Below are 25,866 nucleotides of genomic sequence, written 5' to 3'. Positions count from 1 at the left end.
TTAACCTCTTTTAAAACAGTACTCAGCCTAAAGCAGGATTTATCCTAAAAGGATTTCATAAAAATAGTTTGAAACAAAGTAGCATATATGTGGGAAATAAGGGAAAACAGTTGTTTAACAGTTTTATACCAAATTGATTAGCTGAAGATAATAAGGGGTGATTAAGAGCAGGGCTCTGAAATCAGGCGAGAATGTATTTTTCAACCATTCCTTAGATTTCTGCATGACTTTCAGCAAATTACTATAATCTAACTCATTTGTAGTGTGAATTGTGTAGAATAACTGAGTTGAACCTAACTCCTAGTGCTGTTTATGCAAACAGTACATATAAAAGTGCTTAGGAAAGTATCCAGAATCTGGTTTCTTCTGAATAAATGTTCAAATGCCATTTGTCATTATCATTTTTGCTATGTTCAGTGTTTTGGTAATATATTAGCTCAAGAGGTATCAATTGAAGAATAGTAATGAGGGGTTGGGATTGTGGCTCAGTGGTAGAGTGCTAGCCTAGGTGAGGTACTGGTTTGATCCTCAGCACCGCATAAAAATAAATAAATAATAAATATATTGTGTCCAACTTCAACTAAAAAATATATATTTAAAAAAAGAGTAGTAATGATATGTAATAATCTATCAGATTGAAAGTTGAAGGTGTGACTCAGTGGTAGAGCACTTGCTTAGCATGTGCAAGCCCTGGATTTGATCCCTAGCACTGCTAAAAACAAAAGATGGGATTGTGTATATTGCTTTTTCACTCAGTATATCTTAAGTATTTTCTGGTATCCCTATTTATTCTTAAAAGGAATGGTTTTTAATGGCTCCACCTTATCTAATAATGTAAGCACCAGTCCCCTGTAACTGTCTATTCAAGTGTACATGGATTTTCATTCTTACACAACCCACTAGGATGTATGTGCTTATTTATATTTTTGTGGTTTCCTTTTAGGCTCAGTATTCTCACCATGTGATCCAGGAAATTCTAGGACATCTTGATGCTTGTAAGAAAGATTCTCCACGTGTTCGAGCAGGTATTATTCAGGTTCTGTTAGAGGCTGTCGCCATTGCTGCTAAAGGTTCCATAGGTGAGTGACAGAAAAGAATAAAATAAAAATATTCATTAATCTATTCCAAATGTTCTTTCAGGAGGCATAGCAGTATCTGAAATGCTCTTTAAGAATATCTCCACACATTTTTATATGTATCGCAATTTCTTTTGAAATTTGGGGTTCATATCATTATTCTTAGGTTGAAGTAGAGCACACTAAAGCATTTACCTCCAAATCAGTCTCTTTTAATAAAAAGTTTTTATTTATATCATCTGTGTATTGAACATTGGGAGAATACAGATTAAGAAAAAGTGGTAACAGGTCAGACAACTTCATACAAAATTTGAAAATCTGAAATGCTCCACAAAGTCCAAAACTTTTCTGAGTGCCAACATATTGGCACACATGGAAAATCCCACAATTAACAGCATATGACAGGTCACACCCAAAATTCAGGAGCACTAAAACTACCACAAGAAATTATCTTCGGCCTCTATGTACAAGGTCTACATGAGACCCAATTTTCTGTTTAGCTTCGGTGTCCCGTTCCTAAGATACCATAATATATATGTGGATAATCCATAATCTAAAAAATTCTGAAATCCCAAACATTTCTGGTCCCAAATATTTTTGGGTAAAGGATATTCAGACTGTAGTTTACTTATAGTTAGACAACTCCACCTAACGATCTAATACAAGCAGTCTTCAATTATGTATCATGAGATACCAGGGTTCAAAGAGAAGGGAGGGGAAAATGGATAGGCATGAGCAAAGTTTTGCTAGAATGTGTGATGTTAGTTGGGAAGGAGTCAGAGAACTAGCTTTTAAGTTAAATTGCAGCCAGAATATGGATGAAGTTCTACAATTGATAAACTGCTTTAAAGATTTTCTCTAATCTTTATCAGAGATGTAGGATAATTCATCTAGCAGCAAAATATAGAAATAAGTTTCTGGCATTGTTGAAGGCAATAGGGGAAGAACCCACTCATGAATAGCAGCAGAGAAATGAAAATATAGAACTTGATAACTGACTTACCATAGGTAAAGAGAAGTAACGAATCAAAGATCATGATGCTTCATGTACAATGATTAGCAAAATGGAAGAATTCATAATATAGAAATAGAGAAATTAGAAGGAGAATCTGATAGTAGTTACTTTGATTCAAAATCAAAGTAGAAATATATTAGCTGTTGAAATATTCTAATATTCTTTCAGTGTTGAATAAAGGTGAATATTTTGGATATAGACCTTTCATTATTTATCTTAAAAAGATGAAAGCAAGTTGCCAAATTGGCAAGATATTTAATTTCAAATAGGCAATGAAACATAATATATTGAATCATCACACTAATCGACATCTACTCTTTGGAGGGTAGTGTGTGCTGGGCTTTCTACATTTGAAAAAGCATTTAGTCATGGCTACCTTTCTAGAGATACTTATAATTGATAGGAAGCAAAAAGGGAACCCCTAGTTAAAATATAATGTGATAGAGAATCATGGAAATTATTAATGGGAAAAAAGTCAGTTTACTTGCATCTGATAAATTCTGACTCATAATTAAGGGAAGTTTTTTAAGTCTCAAAAGATGCAAAATAAATCTTTTGTATTATATAGGTATATTATCATAGTTTTATGGATTCTGACCCATTAATCAAGTTAAATATTGTCCTAGTACACATTACTTTGAGAAAAATAATGTCTCAGTACACAGTAGATAGAGGATAATTTTTGGCTCCATATTTTATGCAGATTATACAAGAGATTCAGTGAGTTGCTCATTGATGCCCAGTAAATGTTGGTTGGCATAAGTAAGAGACTTTATTATTTAGATATTTCTCATGTACTTGTAAAAAAATAAATTGGTTATTTCATAATTACATAGTTATTATGTATTTTAAAGTGTATAAAAAATAACCATAAGAAAGGGGAACTAATGAATACAGAAGGGAAACCAATAGAGTAGGGGAGAGGGATCCAGAGGGAGGGCATAGGGAAGGACTTGGGAAATGCTGGGGAACAACAGCTACCAAAGTATGCTCTGTCCATGGATGAATAGACCACAATGAAAACCACTTATGTTTATAATTTCTATGCACTAAGTGAGTTAATAATAATAATTGAAGGGAGAGCAGCAAGTGGATTAGGGGGAAGGAGGAAGGGAGAAATAGGGAAAGTACTAGGGAATTAAAATGATCAAATTATGTTATGTGCATGAATGAATATGGCATAATGAATCTACTATTATATGTAATTATAATGCACCAATAAAAAACGTTAAAGACGGAAATTACCAAAAAAAAATCTATTGAGAAATACGAGAATTGCTTTTGAATATAAATAATACTGGGAAAGTGCATCTGCTCACATAGATGTTCTTTCATAGGGCCGACGGTGCTGGAAGTCTTTAATACCCTATTGAAACATCTGCGTCTTAGTGTTGAATTTGAAGCAAATGATTTGCAAGGGGGATCAGTAAGCAGTGTCACCTTAAATGCAAGTTCTAAGGACAATGATGAGAAGATTGTGCAGAATGCCATCATCCAAACAATAGGTGAGTACATTTCACTTTTCAAAACTATCATGTACAACAGTGGTTTAAAAAGCTCTCACATAAGAAACACCATGATGAATGATAGCTTATATTTCTAAAACCTTTTTATTTGGGAAAAGCAAGCACAAGAATGGGACAAAGAACACTGTATATCTTTTACACAGATTCATAAAATGTTAACATTTTATGCCATTTTCTTTTTCATTTGCTCCCCACCTATCCCTCTCCTCTCACTCAGTGTGGTTTGTGTAAAAAATAAACACATATACACCTATATGTTTTTTCTTAAACCACACTATAGCACTTTGCCACTGAATTTTTCAGTGTATTTTTCCAAAGAATAAAGATTTATTTTTTTAATATAACCAGGGTAAAATCATCAACATCAATAAAATCAGTTAGTTCATTCCTTCTAGAATACAGCATAAAGTGATATGTTTTTCTTAGAGTGGCTCACCAGAGGTGCATAATGGGTTGCTCTTCGTTGATAATGTTAATTTTATCAATCAGGGTGTCATCTTATTTCTGTACCATACAGTCAATTTTTTCAAATAATAATTTATGCAAATATAAGCAATCTGGGAAGTCATTTTTAGATCATGCGGATATTCTGCTCTTAACCTTCTCTGCACATTTTTCATCCATTTGTGATTACTGTTTTATCATGATGGCTGCAAAATTTGGGATTGAAACTTTAGCACTCTCTCCCTCACTTCCAATATTCTAGTGTAAGCAAGAGCCCCCTTTTTTACCTTTGTATGTATGTAGAAATGCATTAATTTATTATTTATATGGATATTTTATGTTTATAATTTATTATGGTACTTAGTGATTTTGGTACTCAGATATTATCCCAGGTTTGGACAATGGGTGCCCCATTAGGCTGTGTTCTTTGTTCTTTAAGCATCTTCCCAATTTTTGAGTACTGTGTTATTTGGTAAGCTGTCTCCAGCTAATTTTGTATTTCCTGTGTCAGACCTGCAGTTTGGTATTTTTCCAAGGAGCCATGATTCCTTTTAAATGGGGAATAGTGTTAGACACCACAAGCTAGATGCTGAGTTCTAGGCTCCACTAAGATATCATATCTTAGTGGATATTATATTTTATATTCTAAGATAATATATCTAATCAGTTAATGTATTGCTTTAGTAACTTCTAATTAATGTTAGTGTTGTCACCTAGAATAATGTATTGTTTTTCAAGTATTATAAAATATATATAGCAGACTCATTATTTCTATGATAAAACACATTCAGAATAACATAGAAAAGAAATGGCAATGTTGAACAGTGAGTAAAATTTCTTTTTAAAAAATCACACCTCTGATTTCCTTCATATTTTCCTTTAGAATTTGTGAGTATTCTGGTAGCTCTTGAATCTTAGGATGTGTCTGTCCCAAATGGACCGTGGTCTGGACTCTTGTAACTTTTGCACTTTGGGTGAGGCTCTTTGCCAAACCCATCTTTCTATTAAAATAATCAAAAACAAATCTCTTTGCTCTATTCTTTCTTTCTGGGCCCATTAACATTCCTGTTCAGTAGTCCAACACAAACAGGGTGAGAAGTTTTTGAAGATTCTGTCCTTACTTTTGATCATATTGGAGGTTCCTGCTCAATTTTAAGGCAAAAGAAAAAACTTGTAAAGCATGAAATAGTTGAATTTTTATCTTACTATGATTTTTGTCAGTTCTTTAAGTCTTACTGTATCTAATTAACAGACATACTGGACCCTTTGAACCTGTTCTTGGAAAAGAAGAGGAAGCTTTTTCCCTTAAGGCACTAGTTTTTAAACCTAGCTCTACATTACAATTACCTTAGGATTTTAAAGAAATAACAGATGCCTGGACTCCCACACCTATATATTCTGACTTAGTTAAATTGGTATATAACCTGAACTTTAGCATTTTAAAAGCTCCCCAGTTAATTTTAATAGGTAGCAAAATTTGGGAACCACTAAATTAGAGGAAACCATTCCATACTTTTTGAAAAGCTGAAGTTCAACCGTAAATTAATGATGGTTGAACCTCAGCTGGATGAGGTTGAACCTGGAAGCAGGGAGGTGTAACAGTGCTTTTTACCTCTTTTTAAGTATCTAGTAGTGGTATAATCAGTCTGATGCTGTAGTAAACACAAGTGCAGGCTATGTTATGTCAGATGGTAATGATTGACATGTTGGGCACAGAAAATCTAGTTTGCTGCAGTGATTAGGAGTATATCATATTTAAGGGGCTGGAAAGTTTAAAAAAAAAAAGCAGCTTACCTGGAGCAAGTTCATTGATGACCTTTCACAATGATGAATAGAATGCTTTGACTTTTTATAAATATATTATTAATTGCAATAATAGAAGCTAAGGAGTTAAACTGAAGAACCAATTTATTCTTAATGATTATGCTGAATTTTAAGAAAAGAACAAAACTAACCATGATTTGATATCTGTTCTGATCTTAAGAGAAATGAGAAAATTTGAAGTGTGAATAATTGAAAAACCTTGTAAATCTTTTATGTCCAAGAAGTAAACCATCAAAAGCTACATCAGAAAAATGTAAAATATCCTCAAAACCCAAGAGTGCCTGAAAAAAAATTACAAGTAAATCAGCTAAATATTTATTTCTTTAAACATGTTAAATTATGGGCATTGAAATAACTCACAAGGTTAAACTGTAAAACCTGACCCATTTTAATGACTTTTTAGAATGTTTTGGTAATCCTAGGAAAACCAGAGTAGTAACTGAATGTTTGGGTAATCTTAGGAAAACCAGAGTAGTAACTTCTTTACTAAAATGTGGCCTAATTGTGGACTTGCCTATTGAACAAGAATTGGGGCTCACAGTATTTGAACAAGTTTCATCAGACACTAGTCAACATTTTTTGCCTTTTTTCTAACACTCCTATCATTTAAACTCACTGATGTTTGCCACTACTAATTACACATAAAAGACTTTCAGGTATTTATCATTTTATGGAAGTATTAATCCATCATATATATCTTTGTGTTAGACATGATTTTGGACATCTGAAATTGTAATAGCTTTATTGTTATCTAGCTTTAAGACAACCATTGTTTTATCACATATAGAAAGCTTTGGTTAAAAATATAATTCTTTATTATATAGAAAAAATAGCTTTGTAATTTGTAACATTTATCTTAATATTTTTGTAGGATTTTTTGGAAGTAACCTACCAGATTATCAGAGGTCAGAAATCATGATGTTCATTATGGGGAAAGTTCCTGTGTTTGGAACGTCCACTCATACTTTGGATATCAGTCAACTAGGGTATGTTCTTAGACTGTAAATTTTAACTTAATCTCCAGTTACATTTCATCTTTGATCTAGAAAATATTAAGTCAACATTTATATGGCTTTAGAATTATTTTTCAGCTTCAATTTTCTATGTCTTTATTAACTAAATAAAAGTCTTGATTAGCTTAGGCATTGTGTATATGCATCCATATATGAACTAAAGCTTCAGGTTTTCTGTAAAAATTTTAAAAATTGTCAGTATGTAAGGAATGTTGACTTCTTCCTGCAACTATAAAACCAAAATTGATTTTAAAGATCTATTTTCTTCCCTTACTTTATAGCATGTGATTTGATAGCATGCTTATTAAGCTTTAGTTTGTGACTGTTTTTTTTTAATTTAATAAGAAAATGATTATACTGTACCTCGTAAGTATGTATATCATTAAGTGCTAATCAAGAGTTTTTTTAAATGTTTAGGTAGATGGAAATGTTAACTACCCTGATTTGATCATTATACCCTATATATATATCAAATTATTAACCTAGACCCAACGAATAGGTACAATTAAAATAATTTTTTTTAAATTTATATTTCCTTGCTAAACACCTCAATGATCTGACTCTAGTTTCATATGTATCAGATATCTGGCAGCTCACAAAACATGTTTGCTCTTCTTCAGTATAACTTACTACATTTCCCAGCCCATTGTGTTTTACTAGACCAGGTTACTAATTCTTATTACATGACTAGAAGGTATATGTCATCTTGGGGCCAAGTATGCTTTCTCCATTCTTTTTTGTAGGATCCAGGAGGTACTGGAGGTGCTAGAGGAAATGTGAGTCATTAGATAGAAGGAGGCTAGATCCTTGAATGTGGAAGGCCACCTGTCAAATACCTAATTAGACTGTGATAAGTGTTAGAAATAAATTTTTATTATTTTAATCCATTGAAATTTGGGAGCAGGGCTGAAGTATGTGTGGAGGGGAGGAAAGTTTGTTACTACATCATAACTTTGCCTACCTTAATTAATACTCCAAGTCATTTTTCCTCTATTATATCTCAATATCCTCCATTTGGGAATTTAGAATCGAAGTAATCATGTAAAACTAAATCACATAAAAGATTTAAAAAATACTTTTTAATAAAACAAATTTAACTCTAGAATTTTCTACTATTAATTTTAGTAGGTTGCTATTCTGGTTGTAACCACAAATGTGCTCTAAGGAAAAAGAGCAAGAGATTTAGATGGTCTCAAGTAAACATTTTGAACTATAACATATAAACATATAGAAAGTACAAAAATCTTTTTTTTTAAGCTAACACCTTACCATACTCCTAAGCAAGAAATAAAATAATGATCCTTTTCTAAAGGTAATGTTCATGGGTTAATATGGCTTGCACTGCAACTTTATATAAAATGAATTTTATTTTATCTTATTTTTTTAATTTATTTATATATTTATTTTTATTTATTTTTTATTGGTTGTTCACAACATTACAAAGCTCTTGATATATCATATTTTATACATTAGATTCAAGTGGGTTATGAACTCCCAATTTTTACCCCAAATGCAGATTGCAGAATCACGTCGGTTACACATCCACAATTTTACATAATGCCCTATTAGTAACTGTTGTATTCTGCTACCTTTCCTATCCCCTACTATCCCCCCGCCCTTCCCTCACATCTTCTCTCTCTACCCCATCTACTGTAATTCATTTCTCTCCCTGTTTATTTTCCCATTCCCCTCACAACCTCTTATATGTAATTTTGTATAGCAATGAGGGTCTCCCTTTATTTCCATGCAATTTCCCTTTTCTCTCCCTTTCCCTCCCATCTCATGTCTCTGTTTAATGTTAATCTTTTCTTCCTGCTCTTTCTCCCTGATCAGTTCATAATTGCTCTCATTATATCAAAGAAGACATTTGGTATTTGTTTTTTAGGGATTGGCTAGCTTCACTGAGCATAATCTGCTCTAGTGCTATCCATTTCCCTGCAGATTCTATGATTTTGTCATTTTTTAGTGCTGCGTAGTACTCCATTGTGTATAGATGCCACATTTTTTTTATCCATTCATCTATTGAAGAGCATCTGGGTTGGTTCCACAGTCTAGCTATTGTGAATTGTGCTGCTATGAACATCGATGTGGCAGTATCCCTGTAGTACGCTCTTTTAAGGTCTTCAGGGAATAGTCCGAGAAGGGCAATAGCTGGGTCAAATGGTGGTTCCATTCCCAGCTTTCCCAGGAATCTTCATACTGTTTTCCAAATTGGCCGCACCAATTTGCAGTCCCACCAGCAATGTACAAGTGTACCCTTTGCCCTACATCCTCGCCAGCACTTGTTGTTGTTTGACTTCATAATGGCTGCCAATCTTACTGGAGTGAGATGGTATCTTAGGGTGGTTTTGATTTGCGTTTCTCTGACTGCTAGAGATGGTGAGCATTTTTTCATGTACTTGTTGATTGATTGTATGTCCTCCTCTGAGAAGTGTCTGTTCTGGTCCTTGGCCCATTTGTTGATTGGGTTATTTGTTATCTTATTGTCTAATTTTTTGAGTTCTTTGTATACTCTGGATATTAGGGCTCTATCTGAAGTGTGAGGAGTAAAAATTTGTTCCCATTATGTAGGCTCCCTATTTACCTCTCTATTGTTTCTCTTGCTGAGAAAAAACTTTTTAGTTTAAGTAAGTTACATTTGTTGATTCTTGTTATTAACTCTTGTGCTATGGTTGTCCTATTAAGGAATTTGGAGCCCGATCCCACAATATGTAGTTCGGAGCCAACTTTTTCTTCTATCAGAAGCCATGTCTCTGATTTGATATCAAGCTCCTTGATCCATTTTGAGTTAACTTTGTGCATGACGAGAGAAAGGGATTCAGTTTCATTTTGTTGCTTATGGATTTCCAGTTTTCCCAACACCACTTGTTGAAGATGCTATCCTTCCTCCATTGCATGCTTTTAGCCCCTTTATCAAATATAAGATAGTTGTAACTTTGTGGATTAGTCTCTGTGTCCTCTATTCTATACCATTGGTCCACCTGCCTGTTTTGGTACCAGTACCATTCTGTTTTTGTCACTATTGCTCTGTAATATAGTTTGAAATCTGGTATCGCTATACCACCTGATTCACACTTCCTGCTTAGAATTGCTTTTGCTATTCTGGGTCTTTTATTTTTCCATATGAATTTCATGATTGCTTTATCTATTTCTACAAAAAATGCCATTGGGATTTTGATCGGCATTGCATTAAACCTATAGAGAACTTTTGATAATATCGCCATTTTGATAATGTTAGTTCTGCCTATCCATGAACAGGGTATATTTTTCCATCTTCTAAGGTCTTCTTCTACTTCTCTCTTTAAGGTTCTGTAGTTTTCATTGTATAAATGTTTCATCTCTTTTGTTAGGTTGATTCCCAAGTATTTTTTTTTTTGAGGATATTGTGAATGGAGTATTTTTCCTCATTTCCATTTCAGAAGTTTTGTCGCTGATATACAGACATGCCTTTGATTTATGCGTGTTGATTTTATATCCTGCCACTTTGCTGAATTAAATTATTAGCTCTAATAGTTTCTTTGTAGACCCTTTTGGGTCTGCTAGGTATAGAATCATGTCAGCTGCAAATAGTGATAATTTAAGTTCTTCTTTTCCTATTTTTATGCCTTTAATTTCTTTCGTCTGTCAAATTGCTCTGGCCAGTGTTTCCAGAACTATATTGAATAGAAGTGGTGATAGAGGGCATCCCTGTCTTGTTCCAGATTTTAGAGGGAATGCCTTCAATTTTTCTCCATTCAGAATGATGCTAGCCTGAGGCTTAGCATAGATAGCTTTTACAATGTCAAGGTAAGTTCCTGTTATCCCTAGTTTTTCTAATGTTTTGAACATAAAGGGATGTTGTACTTTGTCGAATGCTTTTTCTACGTCTATCGAGATGATCATATGGTTCTTATCTTTAAGTTTATTGATGTGGTGAATAACATTTATTGATTTCCATATATTGAACCATCCTTGCATCCCAGGGATGAATCCTACTTGATCATGGTGCACATTTTTTTTGATGTGTTTTTGTATTCGATTCGCCAGAATTTTATTGAGGATTTTTGCATCTAGGTTCATTAGAGATATTGGTCTGTAGTTTTCTTTCTTTGAGGTGTCTTTGTCTGGTTTCGGAATCAGGGTGATGTTGGCCTTATAGAATGAATTTGGAAGAGCTCCCTCTTTTTCTATTTCCTGAAATAACTTGGAAAGTATTGGTATTAATTCTTTTTTAAAGGTTTTGTAAAACTCCGCTGTATACCCATCCGGTCCTGGGCTTTTCTTGGTTGGTAATCTTTTGATTGCTTCTTCAATTTCATCCATTGATATTGGTCTGTTCAAATTGTGTGTATCCTCCTGACTCAGTCTGGGCAAATCATGTGACGTAAGAAATTTATCGATGTCTTCACTATCTTCTATTTTATTGGAATATAGGTTTTCAAAATAATTTCTAATTGTCTTCTGTATTTCTGTAGCATCTGTTGTGATATTGCCTTTTTCATCCCGTATGTTAGTAATTTGAGTTCTCTCTCTTCTTCTCTTCGTTAGCATGGCTAAAGGTCTGTTGATCTTATTTATTTTCTCGGAGAACCAACTTTTAGTTTTGTTAATTTTTTCAATAGTTTCTTTTGTTTCCATTTCATTGATTTCCGCTCTGATTTTAATTATTTCTTGCCTTCTGCTACATTTGCTGTTGTTTTGCTCTTCCTTTTCTAGGGCTTTGAGATGAAGTGTGAGCTCATTTGTTTGTTGGTTTTTTCTTTTTTTGAGGAATGACCTCCAGGCGATGAATTTCCCTCTTAAAACTGCTTTCATTGTGTCCCATAGATTCCGATATGTTGTGTCTGTATTTTCATTTATCTGTAAGAATTTTTTGATTTCCTCCTTTATGTCTTCTGTAACCCATTGATCATTCAGTAACATATTGTTCATTTTCCATGTGTTGTAGGATTTTTCCTTCCTTCTTTTATCATTGATTTTCGATTTCATTCCATTATGATCAGATAAGATGCATGGTATTATCTCCACCCCTTTATATTTACTAAGGGTTGCCCTATGGCATAATATATAGTCTATTTTTGAGAAGGATCCATGTGCTGCTGAGAAAAAATTATATCCACTTGATGATGGTTGATATATTCTATATATGTCAGTTAAGTCTAGGTTATTGATTGTGGTATTGAGTTCTATAGTTTCTTTATTCAACTTTTGTTTGGAGGATCTGTCCAATGGTGAGAGAGGTGTGTTGAAGTCACCCATAATTATTGTGTTGTGGTCTATTTGATTCCTGAACTTGAGGAGAATTTGTTTTATGAACGTCGCAGCACCATTATTTGGTGCATAAATATTGATAATTGTTATGTCCTGTTGGTGAATGGTTCCTTTTAACAGTATATAATGTCCTTCCTTATCCCTTTTGATTAACTTAGTCTTGAAGTCGATTTTATTCGATATGAGGATGGCCACCCCTGCTTGCTTACGAGGACCGTGTGCGTGGTATATTTTTTCCCATCCTTTCACCTTCAGCCTGTGTATGTCTTTTCCAATCAGATGTGTCTCCTGGAGGCAGCATATTGTTGGATTTGTTTTTTTAATCCATGATACTAGCCTATGTCGCTTTATTGGAGAGTTTAAGCCATTAACATTTAGAGTTACTATTGATATATGGTTTGTACTTCCAGCCACGTTTGATTATTTATCCTTTTTTTTAAAATTTAGTTTGTTTCTCTATGATTATCTTTCCCCCGCCCTCTGTCTTTACCAAGGCACTTCCCACTGATGGTTTTGATTATTGTTTTTCATTTCTTCCTCGTGTAGTGTTTTGCTCAAGATGCTTTGCAATGCTGGTTTTCTGGCTGCATATTCTTTTAACTTTTGTTTATCATGAAAGATTTTTATTTCGTTGTCATACCTGAAGCTTAATTTTACTGGATACAGAATTCTTGGTTGGCATCCATTGTCTTTCAGTGTTTGAAATACATTGTTCCATGACCTTCTTGCTTTTAGCGTCTGTGATGAAAAATACGTTGTTAACCTTATTAGTTTACCCCTGAATGTAATCTGCCTCCTTTCTCTTGTAGCTTTTAATATTTTCTCTTTGTTCTGTATATTGGATATCTTCATAACAATGTGTCTTGGCGTTGGTCTACTGTGATTTTGTATGCTCGGTGTCCTGTATGCATCTACAATTTGTATATCCGTTTCCTTTTTTATTTCTGGAAAGTTTTCTGTAATTATTTCATTCAGCAGGTTACTCATTCCCTTGGTTTGAATCTCTATACCTTCCTCTATCCCAATGACTCTTCAGTTTGGTTTTTTTATGTTATCCTATATCTCTTGGATGTTTTTCTCGTGATTTTTTTACCTGCCTTTCTGAGTTGGCTAGACTCTTTTCAAGATGATATATTTTGTCTTCATTATCTGACGTTCTGGCTTCTACTTGCTCCACTCTGTTAGTGGTACTCTCATTTGAGTTTTTAATTTGGTTTATAGTTTCCTTCATTTCTAGGATTATTGTTTGATTTTTTTATAATCCCTATCTCCTGATAAAGATGCTTAACTTCTTCTTTTATCTGTTTATGTAATTCGTTTTCAATGTGTTCTTTCACTGTTTGAATTTGCTGTCTCATATCCTCTTTAAGGTTCCATTCCATCTGTCTAAGGTATTCCTTGAGTTCTTTATATGACCATTTTTCTGATGATTCTAGGTCCTCCTGAATATTTCGGCTGTCCTGCATTGTTTGTATTCCTTTTCTTCCTTGCTTTTTCATGCTGCTCATGTTACTTGTTGTTCTGTTTGACTGCTGAGTTACTGTTTACTCCTATAAATTTATTTGATGCTTGGGAGGAAAGGTATTAGAAGGGAAGGGAAGAAACCACTAAAGAGAATGAGAATAAGCAGGTAGAATTCAAGGAAGGGGGAATAAGAAAATTGAAAAGAAATGAAAAGACAAAAGACGAAAAAAAATAGGAAATAAAAAATGAAAAAAAATATTTAAAAAAAAATTAAAATTAGAAGAAAAAAATTTAAAAAAAATTTAAAAATTTAAAAAACAAGAAAGAAAAATGAAAATAAAAAAACCCAAATCATAAAAAAGAAAAAAAAAACTAATAAATGCAGTCTTAGAGTTTGATTAACTTCTCTTCCAGTAGGTGGAGCTGTGCCCACCAGGCCAAGCTTCTCCTGTCAACACCCGGGAACCAATCACTGTGCAGCAGCTCCTCCTCCCAGACTGGGAGAGTCTCCAATCCTGAGTGCCTAGGGCCTCCTCTTGTGTCTAGTCACTTCCCCACTTTTCCTCTAGCCAGGCCCCTCTCACCGGTGACGCTCACCACAATACTGGCTACATGCCAGGTCTGCTGCTCCCGGGAGCCCTGTTTTTATGAACGACTAGGCACACATATTCCCTCAGATCCTAAGTTTGTAGAGCTTGGGGCTGAGAATCCTCAGCGAATTTTACTTGCCCTCCGGTAGCCACGCCCCCGGTAGCTGGTGCAAGAGACCTCAGTTGTCAGCACTGGTGGGAGCTATAGCCCGGAGTTCCGCGCTCTGGGTCCCGCGCCACTTCTGATTCCCTCTGTCTGGCTATCGCGCTCATGGGAGAGCTGGGAGGGGCCCTTAAGGTTTCCCCGATGTGTGGAGAGGGAAGGCTAGGGGATTACACACCTGTAGCCACAGGTTTCAATGTAGTTATCTCCTCAAATTTATAAAAGAGTATAAATTGGAGAAAATATTTACTATAAATATGGTAGATGAATATGATAGTTTCTTAAATAATAAACAGGTAAGAGCAAATAATTTAAAAGAGAATTAGCAAATAGCAAAAGGGTTATTAATTTATGGTCAAAGAAATATGAATCAAATAAGGAAATATAATTTTCTTTCAAAAGTATTTGAACATATTCATGGGGTAATGTGGTGATTTATACACTTGTGTAATGCTCAAAAAGATACTTCGTTAGCATTTGTATCTCCTAAAACACTTTTAATTTTTTTTTCATTAACATGTAATCATAATTTATATTTGTGGGATAATTTGGGGTTTATATGTGATTTTTCAGTACCATTGGGTTCACCTAATTGTGTACTCATATGATTTAATTTTCATCACATGCGCATGAACTTGTTTCCTTTGAGAGCCAGTTAACCTATTTTTTTAAATTTTTTTACATATAATTGTTTTAATTCATATGAAATGTATTTTAGTACATAAAGTGAGACTCAACTTAAAGCTATTATAAAAATAAAATCTAGTTAGCTTATAAGAGTGAAGTTTAGAATTGTGAAATATACTAAAGGAAATGAAGTAATGTGAATATTAATTAGCATTAATGATACAAGCATTTTGTATATTTTAGGGATTTGGGAACCAGACGAATTCAGATAATGTTGCTGAGATCTTTGCTTATGGTAAGGTGCTTCATGCAGGTGAAGGACACACACTTAAACCTCAAAACCTGGGAAAGATTAAAGGAATAATTTTACATTGTGTGATTTCTTATTTAATAAGAAAATGTGACTATTTTTTGGTGTGGTTTGTGTACCTAAATATTAAGCTCTTCATTTTTTAAAATTCTGTGCTTTGCACTGATATTCTTCTATTATTTTCTTTGACCTTCATTCTGATGAATCAAAGTGGGCAGAACTCTTGCTGTTTCACAGATGGAGTTGCCTAGGCTAAGAACTTTGTGTGGAAGGACTTGAGGTTCACTGCGGTCAGTGAGCTAAAAGGTAGATCCTGGACTTGGAAACCCCAAGTTCCTTTTACATATTGTGCTATTTTCTACATACTGTCCAAACATTTTCTTCTTGTTGGGAAAGCAAATCATAAAAATGACAATTTGTCATTTGAAATTTGGAGTGGCTGTAGATAGCCGAAAAGGAAATATATACCCCAAATGGGAGATGTTGTGGTTACTTTATAGCAGTTGCACTCATGTTTGATTTACGTGCACCTAGCATAATGCCATGGATATAGTAGGTACTGGTTGTTTGAAATGTGTGTCCTTCCAAATACTATCCTTCAAATTTATTCTAGAAATCAAGGCCCCATTTTTAAAGAAAATATCACACATCTAGGATACGTATGAAATATCTTCCTGTTTCATTTTTAATTTCTTGTTGTTTGGCTTGCAGAAGTTTTAAATTGTAATATAGCTAGATTATCAGTTCTTTTCTATGGGTTTTGCCCCTTTTATTTTTGTCTGGTTTAAGAACTCTTTGCCTATTCTGATGATATAAACTCATTTGTTTTAGCATTTTTTCAAAAATATTTGAAATTTGTCTTGTCATGTTTAGATAAGTGGTGTGAGGCATGGAGTATTTTTAATTTTTCTAGATAGGAAGAAAATTGTCCTATTGATTTCCCTACTAATTAATAAAGTCAACTTCACCTCATTAATAAGTGCCCAAATACAAATGTTAAATGTTCCATATATGCTTAAAATCCTGAAAATAAGTTGAAATTATCCACCTGAAATTTTATTTGTTTCTGAGACCTTTATATTAAACAAATTCCACAGGTAATTATGCTTTAGAAGATATTGATGCTCTCATAAACATCAAATCATGTAACTAATGAAGTATAGCTTTTCAGAGGGGGTGGATATTATATATAACCAACTTCTTTATTTAAAATAAAAAAATAATTGACAAACTTAAATTTAAAATTTGCAGTTCTTGTCTTTACTATTTGCCACCTGGTCTCCTAATATTCATCTGTTTTGTACTGACTATGTATTCTGTATATTCTTAACTTTAAATTCCTTTTATAAGATCGAGGTATATTGAGCCTATCTTACAGGGATGTGGTGAAGACAAAGTTAATACGTATTTAATGCTTAGAATTGTGCCTAGCAAATGGTAAATTAATTGTTATTTTATTCTTATGAAAGATGTTTTTGTACATTCAGTAAAATCCTTCATCACCTTATAAACTTTCTTTATATCTTTCCTTTAGGCTTATATCCATACTTTCTATTTCCCTAAATGTATGATTTTAGAAAATAATGTGAGAACTTTACCAAAGAAAGATTCTTGACAAATATTTTTCATTTTTTTATTTTCTTCTCTATGAATAGGTAACCTCTGGTTACAAAGCCAAGACGATTGTTACTGCACTGCCAGGGTCATTTCTGGATCCTTTGTTATCACCATCTCTCATGGAAGATTATGAACTGAGGCAGTTAGTCTTGGAAGTAATGCACAATCTCATGGATCGCCATGACAATAGGGCAAAGCTTCGAGGGATCAGGTGATGTGTCATGTTGAAATGAGCTACATAATGCTTTTACTCTGAATTAATATGTTACTTAAGTGTTGTGTGATTTTTTTTAATGTAGAATTTTCAGTTTTTTAAATTGGTGTGGATTTTAATATACTTTTCAGAGTTCTCATCTACTAGCCATGTCCAGTTAAGTGGATTTTATTTTTACTTTGTAGTTTTGCTTTAAATTTAGCAATGACAAGCAGTCAAGATTATGTATTTCTTAATTAAACTTCATAATTCAGTAGTATCATTTCAGATAGGCATATTTAAAATGCTTATTGAAATGAGTATTATATAGTTCATATTCCTGAGCTTAAATATAGTTTTCCATGTAAGACATGATATTGTAACCAAATGTACTGTTAATTAAAAATAATACATTGTCTCTAGAATAATACCAGATGTAGCTGACCTAAAGATAAAAAGAGAAAAAATTTGTAGACAAGACACAAGTTTCATGAAAAAGGTAAGATCATCTTCTAAAAATAAAATGTGTGCTATAAGTTATAGTCATTTGAATTGTTAGCTTTTTTTTTTAGTTGATTTCTTACCTTAAAATGAACCCCCTGAACTTAGAGTTTAAAGACCTCATGCTTCAACTTCAGCCTCCTTCCATGGCCCTAGCAGTCCTGCAGTGTCTCTTCTAGCCTGTGTGTGAACTGTGGGTTGTTAGGCTGCTTCAACATTATTTTGAGAGAAATTACTGCCCTGTTCTCCCCTACCCAAAACACACACACATGAACCCACTTTTAGTGGCTCTTTTATAAAGAGCTTCAAGTTTTTGAAAATGGCTATCTTCATTGAATGAATAACTATAATGAATGCTTACTATTTGTTAGATTGTATTCTACACAGCATTTGAGATATAAAGATGAGTTAGGTAGGGTCTCTGCCCTTAATAAGTCTTATCTGGCTAGATTTCTATGATGAAAAAATAAATTCTGTATGTCTGTTAGAAATGTCCAAATTTAGAAAATGATGCCAAGGTCATTTAGTGTTTTGAGAAAGCTCTCTACATAGTTACTAGTTATCCAGAGCTTGGTCACCTAATATTTGGCTGACACTGAGCTTCACGTTGAGAGATGCACACAGATGCCTCTGATCTTAGTGAGTAAGAGGGCCTTGTGTTTAGAGGTGCAGAGATGGGAGACACTTGCAAAGACCAATCTAATCCGTGTGCTCCTTTGCCTCTTTAGTAGACTGTTCTTTCTCTCTGCCATCATCCTTAATGTTACTGGCCCTATCAGTACTTTTGATTGTTATGTGTCAAGTTAATACCTTCATAGTTTAAAACTTCATTGGAAAAGTAATTTATAAAATATCACTTCTTAAATCAGTCTCATCCTTTGAATAAAATTAATTCTTTAAGTTTGGCTGTACTATGGACTTAAAAACTAGAACAAGACTGAGACATTTAACTCCTTTCTACTTCTTAAAAACATATATCTTTATGTGACTCAGCTAATAAAAGAAATTGTTTCACATAACTGAGGAACTTGTAATCATGACTAATATAATGAATTTTGAAAGCTCAGTTTATGCTTTAATATGACAACCTTAAACAATCCTGAAAATCAAGTCTGGATTTTGTCTTATCTGTTATGACAACATAGAACTAATACCTCTCTGTGATTAATTGTGCTTCTCAACTAATTTTGAAGGGCTATGATTTAACTGTGTTAAATTTTGAATGCTTAACCTGTTTTCAGATTCAATTATCCCTGTGTTTTATAACACAAATAACTTACTGGCTAAGCATTTGTTACCATTAGTGTAAACCATTCCTAATGCAATCTTTTTCTTTAGATGTAATCTCTTCACATTTCTTTCTTTATAAAATTTTTATTTTCATAGTTTGGTATCCTTTTTCATTGATTTTCTTACTCATTTTATTTGTAAAAACGTTTGATTTTCAAATGAAATTTTACTTGGTAAAATTTCTGCAACAATCCAAAGAAAAACAATGTGATTCTAAAGCCACAGGATAGGAAAATGCCCCTCTGTAAGAGCATCTTTCCGTTTACCACATGCAGTGCACCACAGAGCAGCACAATGTGTTCAGGCATGTTTTGCTGGTCCCCACCCAGCCTAAAACCTGTCCATCTGCATGTTTTAGGGACATCTTAGACAGTGAATCTATTTGAAAGATGGTCCCAGGACAGGTCTCAGACATCTTAGACATTGAATCTGTTTGAAAGTTGGTCCCAGGACAGGTCCCTTACAGTTTACATCAGGGAATGTTGTTGTCTCATCTCCTTGTGAAGCTTTTAGAGAAAACAGCTGCTCCCACTGAGACTCCCACTGTGAACTCACCATATAGCTCCTTGCCCTGTGAAAGCTCTTTTTGTTAATGTAGGAAAAGGAACAATTTATTATTAATTATAAAATATAGCCATTATTTTAATTATTTTCAAGTGAACAAGTTTAAACAAAAGTATCCCACATTTCTTGTCTTCATAAGTCTATCCCTGCTTTGATGTTTTAGACAATTATTATTGAGTTTTATCTGTTTTTGTATTTTGTGTGAAAGGAGCAGTATATTGTATATTCTTTAATGTGTAGGGTTTTTTTTTTTTCATTTTGCTCTATCCAAGTATATAGCTTTAGTAGTGTTTTTGATACAAATACAGAAGATATCTGTTCTTTTGTTGGCGGACATTTGAACTGTTTCCATTTGGGGTGTTATAATTTGTAAACATGGCAGTGTGTGTAGTATGCTGTATATAATTCTCATTTTTTTAAGGTCTGTATGAGAGGAATTCCTAAGTAGTAGATTATGCATTCTTCAGACTCACTAGATAATGCCAATCCACTTCATGAAGTCATTACACCTAATTAGAATATATTTTTATAGTACATATTGCCAAATCTTATTTTTATCTTATATGGTGGTCATGTAGTAGATGATTAAAAAAAAATTGAATTACTTAGGAGACCTGAGACCTGAGACCTGAACTGCCATGAATGTAAACACTGCTGTAATATTTGTGAATGATGTTTAGGAACCATAGGTTTCAAGAGCAATCTTAGAATTTAGAGAGTCTACCACATTAGACCCTCTTTTCCACCCAAGTATTGAACCATTTGAGAAAAAAACAGAAACTAAGGATTGAGAAAGGTTAAAACCTAATACCAACTTCAGAATAAAGGATTCTAGTGGGATGCTTGAGCACAGCTGCATTTTTGGAACCCCAGAAAGATGTATCAAACACTGTACCCAAATTAAACAGACTTACATAGTCAGTGACTGTCAAAGCTGGAAAAAAAACAGACCTTGCTACCAGAATGGGACCTTAGTGTAAGTTAAAGAACAGATCGGAGCATTGCCTGACAGGCAGGCTGACTCCAGAAGAGTCTGTGTTGTTCTTGCTCAGCAGGTCATCCCAAATTATCAATCTGACAAATCCCTTGAGAAAGAGGCTGGAGCTGTAGTCATTGCACATGGGAGAGTAGCCTCTAGTGTTCTTAGCACTGTCCACGTATTACAGTCACCTGGGGAACCATATACTTTAGAAACACTGATGGGCCACTGGCCAGTTCCATCATACCAGGGGAGACAGAAACATGGTGGCCATTCCATTTTTCCTGTGTTCTGGCTTACAGTTAGGTTTGAGGGCTAGATCCCCAAGTGAACCTAATTTACCACACAGTGACTGGAAATGGGAAACACCCTCATATTTCTTTTAGCTCTCACTTGGAAGTTACATCTATCCCAGGAATAGTTTAGATAGGAATGGCTTTTATGTCTTTTAGTGACATATTTAGGATAATATTTTAATCAACATACGTAGGTCTGGATTAGGTGAGTCATCTCTGTGTAATAGCTGGGGAGTTACTGCAACCTCCTCATATAAATAGGCTTTAGACTCATCTTTGGAGATTGATTCCAAAGTATAGGAGCACCTACATGCTATTTCCTGAAGAGCCCCTATGCCACAGCATGGGATTGTTCTCAAAGCAAGAAAGCCAGAGTCCTTTCCCCTCGTCAAAATGTGCTTTATTATTACCAATGCTGTGTTGCACTGGTATCTCCCAGAATTCTGCTATTCATTTCACATTTTCCTCAAATCAATCCATAATTTGCTTTTCCCCCCAAATAATTACTAAAAGAATTTTTATTATTTACTGTAGAACTGTTTCTTCATATTTTTTCATAAGATTTATTTTCAATTTTAATCTTAGTTTGTAGTTGTAGAATGTATATTTGTGATATTAATCATTGCAATACAATTTGACTATTTGGTTTGATGAAAATTTCACATTAGGGTATAAAATAAGATTAATTACTTTGTAGAAGGTTATTTGCATGTGAAATCTGCTCTTATTACATCTTAAGCAAAATTATCTTTTTCTTGTCTTTCAGAATGGACAGCAGCTATATAGGCACATATACTTAGGCTGTAAAGAGGAAGACAATGTCCAGAAAAACTATGAGCTACTTTATACTTCTCTTGCTCTTATCACTATTGAATTGGCCAATGAAGAAGTGGTTATTGATCTCATTCGATTGGCCATTGCTCTACAGGTGTGCTTTGTTAATCTTTTACTGGAGAGATCTTTTTAAATGAAGCCAATGTTATCTCTAAAGAGTTGTTGCCTTTTTTATTCGAGAACATTAATTTTGATAGAGTAATGTTTTGTTGTAAATTTTAAGTTCTCAAGATTATGATTACATTCATTTGTTCTTTTAATAAATGAATATTGACTGCTAAATATCGAGGCCTTGAATACTGTGATGAAACAGGTAAACACAGCCTTTTACCCATACTTTCAATTTAAAAGAGAAAATAGTCATTAAATTATAATTATATACAACATTGTTTAATTGGGATGTGTACTGTGTAATAAAAGGACAGTATGCAATGTTGTACGCTTGGGCACTCTGTGTGTGTGTGTGTGTGTGTGTGTGTGTGTGTGTGTGTATTTATATGTGTGTATAAATAGGAAAGGTTTTCCTAAGGAAAAACATTTAATAAGTTGAAAATTTTAACTCTGCTATAGATAGGCATTTGTTCTCCTTTCAGAATTCTTTTTAAAAATAAATTCTAAAAAGTTGACTTTTTTTTATCATTTCAAACTGCTTGCACTATTCCAGTATAATTATAGAGAAAATGTTGATGGAGTTCTTAACCTGTCAGATGTATTTGTTTTTTATTAAAAGGATAGTGCAATTATCAACGAAGATAATTTGCCCATGTTTCATCGTTGCGGGATCATGGCACTGGTTGCAGCATATCTCAACTTTGTAAGTCAGATGATAGCTGTTCCTGCATTTTGCCAGCATGTTAGCAAGGTAAGGTAAATGATAAACTTGAGGTTGAACACAAATGATTTATTTTATTTTAAGTGATAATTATTTTTAACTTTGATGATTATATATCAAATTATTACGATAATCCTGTAAATCAAAACTGAAACTAACACTGCAGCTATTGTTTTATTAGAATTTTTTTAATGTGGTTGAATAGAATACATGCTTTTCTTCTGTGATATCTTATTCTGTACTTTTTTTTTCTTTGAGCCATTATGAATCTTTATCTAAATGTTCTTAAGTTATATTATTTTTTATTTTATTGCTATTATTATTTTATACTGGACAAATTCCAAAAGTTGAATGATTAATGTACCTCTTTGAATATTGTTGTCTTTCAAGTATGCTTAGCTTTTTTCCAGCAATAACTTTATTTTTCTCAGCAAAAACTCCTGAGTAACTCACATGAATTAATATATATCTCAGAGCCTGTGACTTACCTGAGAAAGACCACTTGTAAAGACATTTGTCAGAGAGAACCTCATTTTTATGAAATTGGAAGCATGTCTTTCAATCCTTATTATAATATAGGTTTTTAATGCATTCCAAGAAAACTCAATCTTATGTTAAAAAAACATGTGACTGTTGAATGCCCACCTTTGGAGATATTATGAAAGCACAAATAATATTTCACAAATATTATGAAAGCAGAGGACTCCCTTTAAGTTGCTCTCAGATCCTTTGAGGAGCAAGACCTCACACGTGCTTTGAGATCTCATGACAGGCTGCAAGAAGTGCACAGAAGGTAGAAGATGGTGGTTCATAAAGGGTTTACCAAATGAGTCATTTTAAGGTAGCTTTAAGGAAGTATAATGTATCATTATTTTTTTTTACTTCATTTAATATTTTCATAAGTTTATTTGCTGAATTTTTAAATAATAAATGTGTAAACAAGATGAATTATATATCTGGACTCTAAACCTAGCTTGAATTCAAAATAAAGTGATATTTTACATAAATGTTTAAAGGTTTTATTTTGAGTTTTTTAGTTGTTTTTCAGATTGTCCTAGCCAAGGTCCTAAAACCTTGAGTTTTGTTTTGTCTTGTTTTTGGATATTTTTCAGGTTATTGAAATTCGAACTATGGAAGCCCCTTATTTTCTACCAGAGCATATTTTCAGAGATAAGTGCCTGTACGTTCATTCAGTATATTTTATGGAAAGGCTTATTAGAAAAAAACAATCAGTGATTATAAGGGAGTAAATTAATGTCATAAAAATTTTCTAGTGTTTCACAATCATCACTTTGGGTTTCCATCATTTAATTCATCTGACTTCTTCCCTTGTTGTAGAATTTTTGCATTTTGTAAATGTAGACTCATGCATGCATGGAGCCAAGCTTGAAAAAAATGAAGAAAAAATGATCTGTCTTGCTCTTTAAAATGTGGGGATCTCTCTCTTAACTACAGCATTTTTAGATGCTTTCATACATAATGAGCATTCTATTAAGAGATTATGATATCTTGACTTTCAGTGATAGATAAGTATACTCATAAACTTGTGGGGCAGAGGCTATTAAGGAAATGTTATACCCTTTATTCTTCCTTGCTCTCCAGAGGAAAAAAAAATGTATGAATAATAATAATACACTTATATCCGATTCAAGATCTTGGGCTCTGAGAGCATGTTGTATCAAAAACATCAGCCTGTGATACTACTGGCCCTGTGAAAGGAAAACCAGACCTCAAGTGGTTGTGCAGGTGTTTTTGTCTCTTAGCTGGCTGGGGATTCTCATTAGTGATCAGTGAGATGCATTTTTAGTTTTCCTCTCAGCAGATTTTTAATTAGCACGAAAGTCAAAACTGAATTTAATGTTCTTTATTACTTAGTGTTTGGATATCAGCCCAGTAACATAAGGTTGAATTCACTATTGGAGCATTACTGGGAGAAGAATACTAACAGTGTGGCTAGGATGGGACCACATGCCAAGTGATTTTAGAGAGTGCAGATTAATGACCTATAGCATATTGATGTTTCTGTTATTAATTGTAGGTTAATTTATGTTTATCTTAGAATAATGAGGCTTTTGCTTTGCAGTATTTTGTTTATTTACTTACCTTTGCTCAGAATTAAGTAATACTGATTAATTATTGTTTTTATTAACCTGAACAGACTTCCAAAATCTTTAGAGAAGCATGACAAAAATCTGTACTTTCTGACCAATAAGATTGCAGAGTCACTGGGTGGAAGTGGATATAGTGTTGAGAGGTTGTCAGTACCATATGTACCCCAAGTAACAGGTAAGAGGATGAAAACTACAGCTCTTTTAGTGATTATGTTTCAATTTTTTCATTATACAATTAGAAAGGAAAAGTAATTCTTGGTATGTACACCCACTATGTAGCCCAGATTTTTTCAACTGTTTTACTTTTGAAAACCTTTGGTAAATCTCTACAGATGTAGATATGATTTTAAGCAAATCAAGTGCTTAATGATTTATTTTTCTTGAAATTACATTCATGGATTATTATGTCTAATGTTATCCTTTAAAACAGAAAAGCAAAATGAAATCTTTTCTTCATTAAACATAATTATATCTAACACAGAAATTACTTTAGTGATTTGTAGGAATTGTTTAATTAAGTGATTTGTGATTATTGAGCTTAATGAATTAGGAAATGTTTGTTCTTTGAAAAAGTATAGACTCCTATGTAAAGAAATGTACAAACTTTTTACATTTCTTCTGTCTGTACACTTCCTTCTGTTCTTTCCTTCACCTGAAATAATGCAATTGTGATTGAAGACAAAACTAAATGGTGTCTTGATTTCAAGTTTTTCTTTAAAAAATAAATCAGAGTTTCTTATACTCTAATGATTATATGAATGTTAAATTTTGTGGAAGAACTAGTTTATCCTTTGGGAATAACTTTGTTCTATAAGAGAACTATTTGATTTCAGTTAGATAATTTTTTAGATTAATTACTAAAAGTAGTATAGTCTTTGTAAATGCTGGTCTTTTCCATAACATGGGTCCAAAATATACACATTTCTTACAGTGATAGTTTATAGTAGTTGGAAGTGTTAATGCTTTTGCATTTTCTTTTAAAATTTGTAGTATAAAAGATTGTTTCTCATAAATTCCATGGGGGGAATAAAAATGCTAAGAATGAGACATTAATAGAGCTTTGTAATTTAAAGTAATTTTTTAAAAGGTATTTAAAATATTACATTTTTATAATTTTGAATTTAGCTCTCTTTCCTTCAAGCAAAAAACCTCATAAACCCAGGCACAAATACAAAGGTAAATGCAACTGACAAGTGTAGTGTGCCTTTCCCCACCTATGCCTAGGAGCATAGCTTAGTTACATGGGCCTTTTAGAGATGGAGCCAGTAGCCTATGTGTTTCATATAGTTGTAGTGGGGATATATATGTGTTTCATTTAGTTATGACTTTGCTCTTTTTCCTTATAGC

The 25,866-nt window shown here is 33.3% G+C and overlaps 1 protein-coding gene across 8 annotated transcripts in view; it reads left to right on the top strand.

The window, feature by feature from the left end:
* Positions 1-25,866, top strand: part of Efr3a (EFR3 homolog A) — a 90,949-nt gene that overhangs the window by 51,444 nt on the left and 13,639 nt on the right. For 4 of the 8 annotated variants that reach the window (XM_078016701.1, XM_021724088.3, XM_021724109.3 and 1 more), the window contains exons 9-20: positions 944-1,079; positions 3,429-3,596; positions 6,757-6,871; positions 7,642-7,674; positions 15,236-15,287; positions 16,958-17,130; positions 17,536-17,611; positions 21,509-21,670; positions 22,307-22,438; positions 23,521-23,588; positions 24,567-24,694; positions 25,645-25,695. In XM_078016701.1, coding sequence (XP_077872827.1) covers positions 944-1,079; positions 3,429-3,596; positions 6,757-6,871; positions 7,642-7,674; positions 15,236-15,287; positions 16,958-17,130; positions 17,536-17,611; positions 21,509-21,670; positions 22,307-22,438; positions 23,521-23,588; positions 24,567-24,694; positions 25,645-25,695 — 1,294 coding nt within the window. The remainder of the gene's footprint in view (positions 1-943; positions 1,080-3,428; positions 3,597-6,756; positions 6,872-7,641; positions 7,675-15,235; positions 15,288-16,957; positions 17,131-17,535; positions 17,612-21,508; positions 21,671-22,306; positions 22,439-23,520; positions 23,589-24,566; positions 24,695-25,644; positions 25,696-25,866) is intronic. The other 4 variants (XM_078016704.1, XM_021724096.3, XM_078016702.1 and 1 more) reach the window with 4 other exon arrangements.

The sequence above is a fragment of the Ictidomys tridecemlineatus genome, chromosome 7 (genome assembly GCF_052094955.1).
Source record: "Ictidomys tridecemlineatus isolate mIctTri1 chromosome 7, mIctTri1.hap1, whole genome shotgun sequence".
In the NCBI taxonomy this organism is placed as follows: Eukaryota; Metazoa; Chordata; class Mammalia; order Rodentia; family Sciuridae; genus Ictidomys; species Ictidomys tridecemlineatus.
The sequence above is the reverse complement of the archived record's forward strand: the minus strand, read 5'-3'. Positions and strand labels throughout refer to the sequence as shown.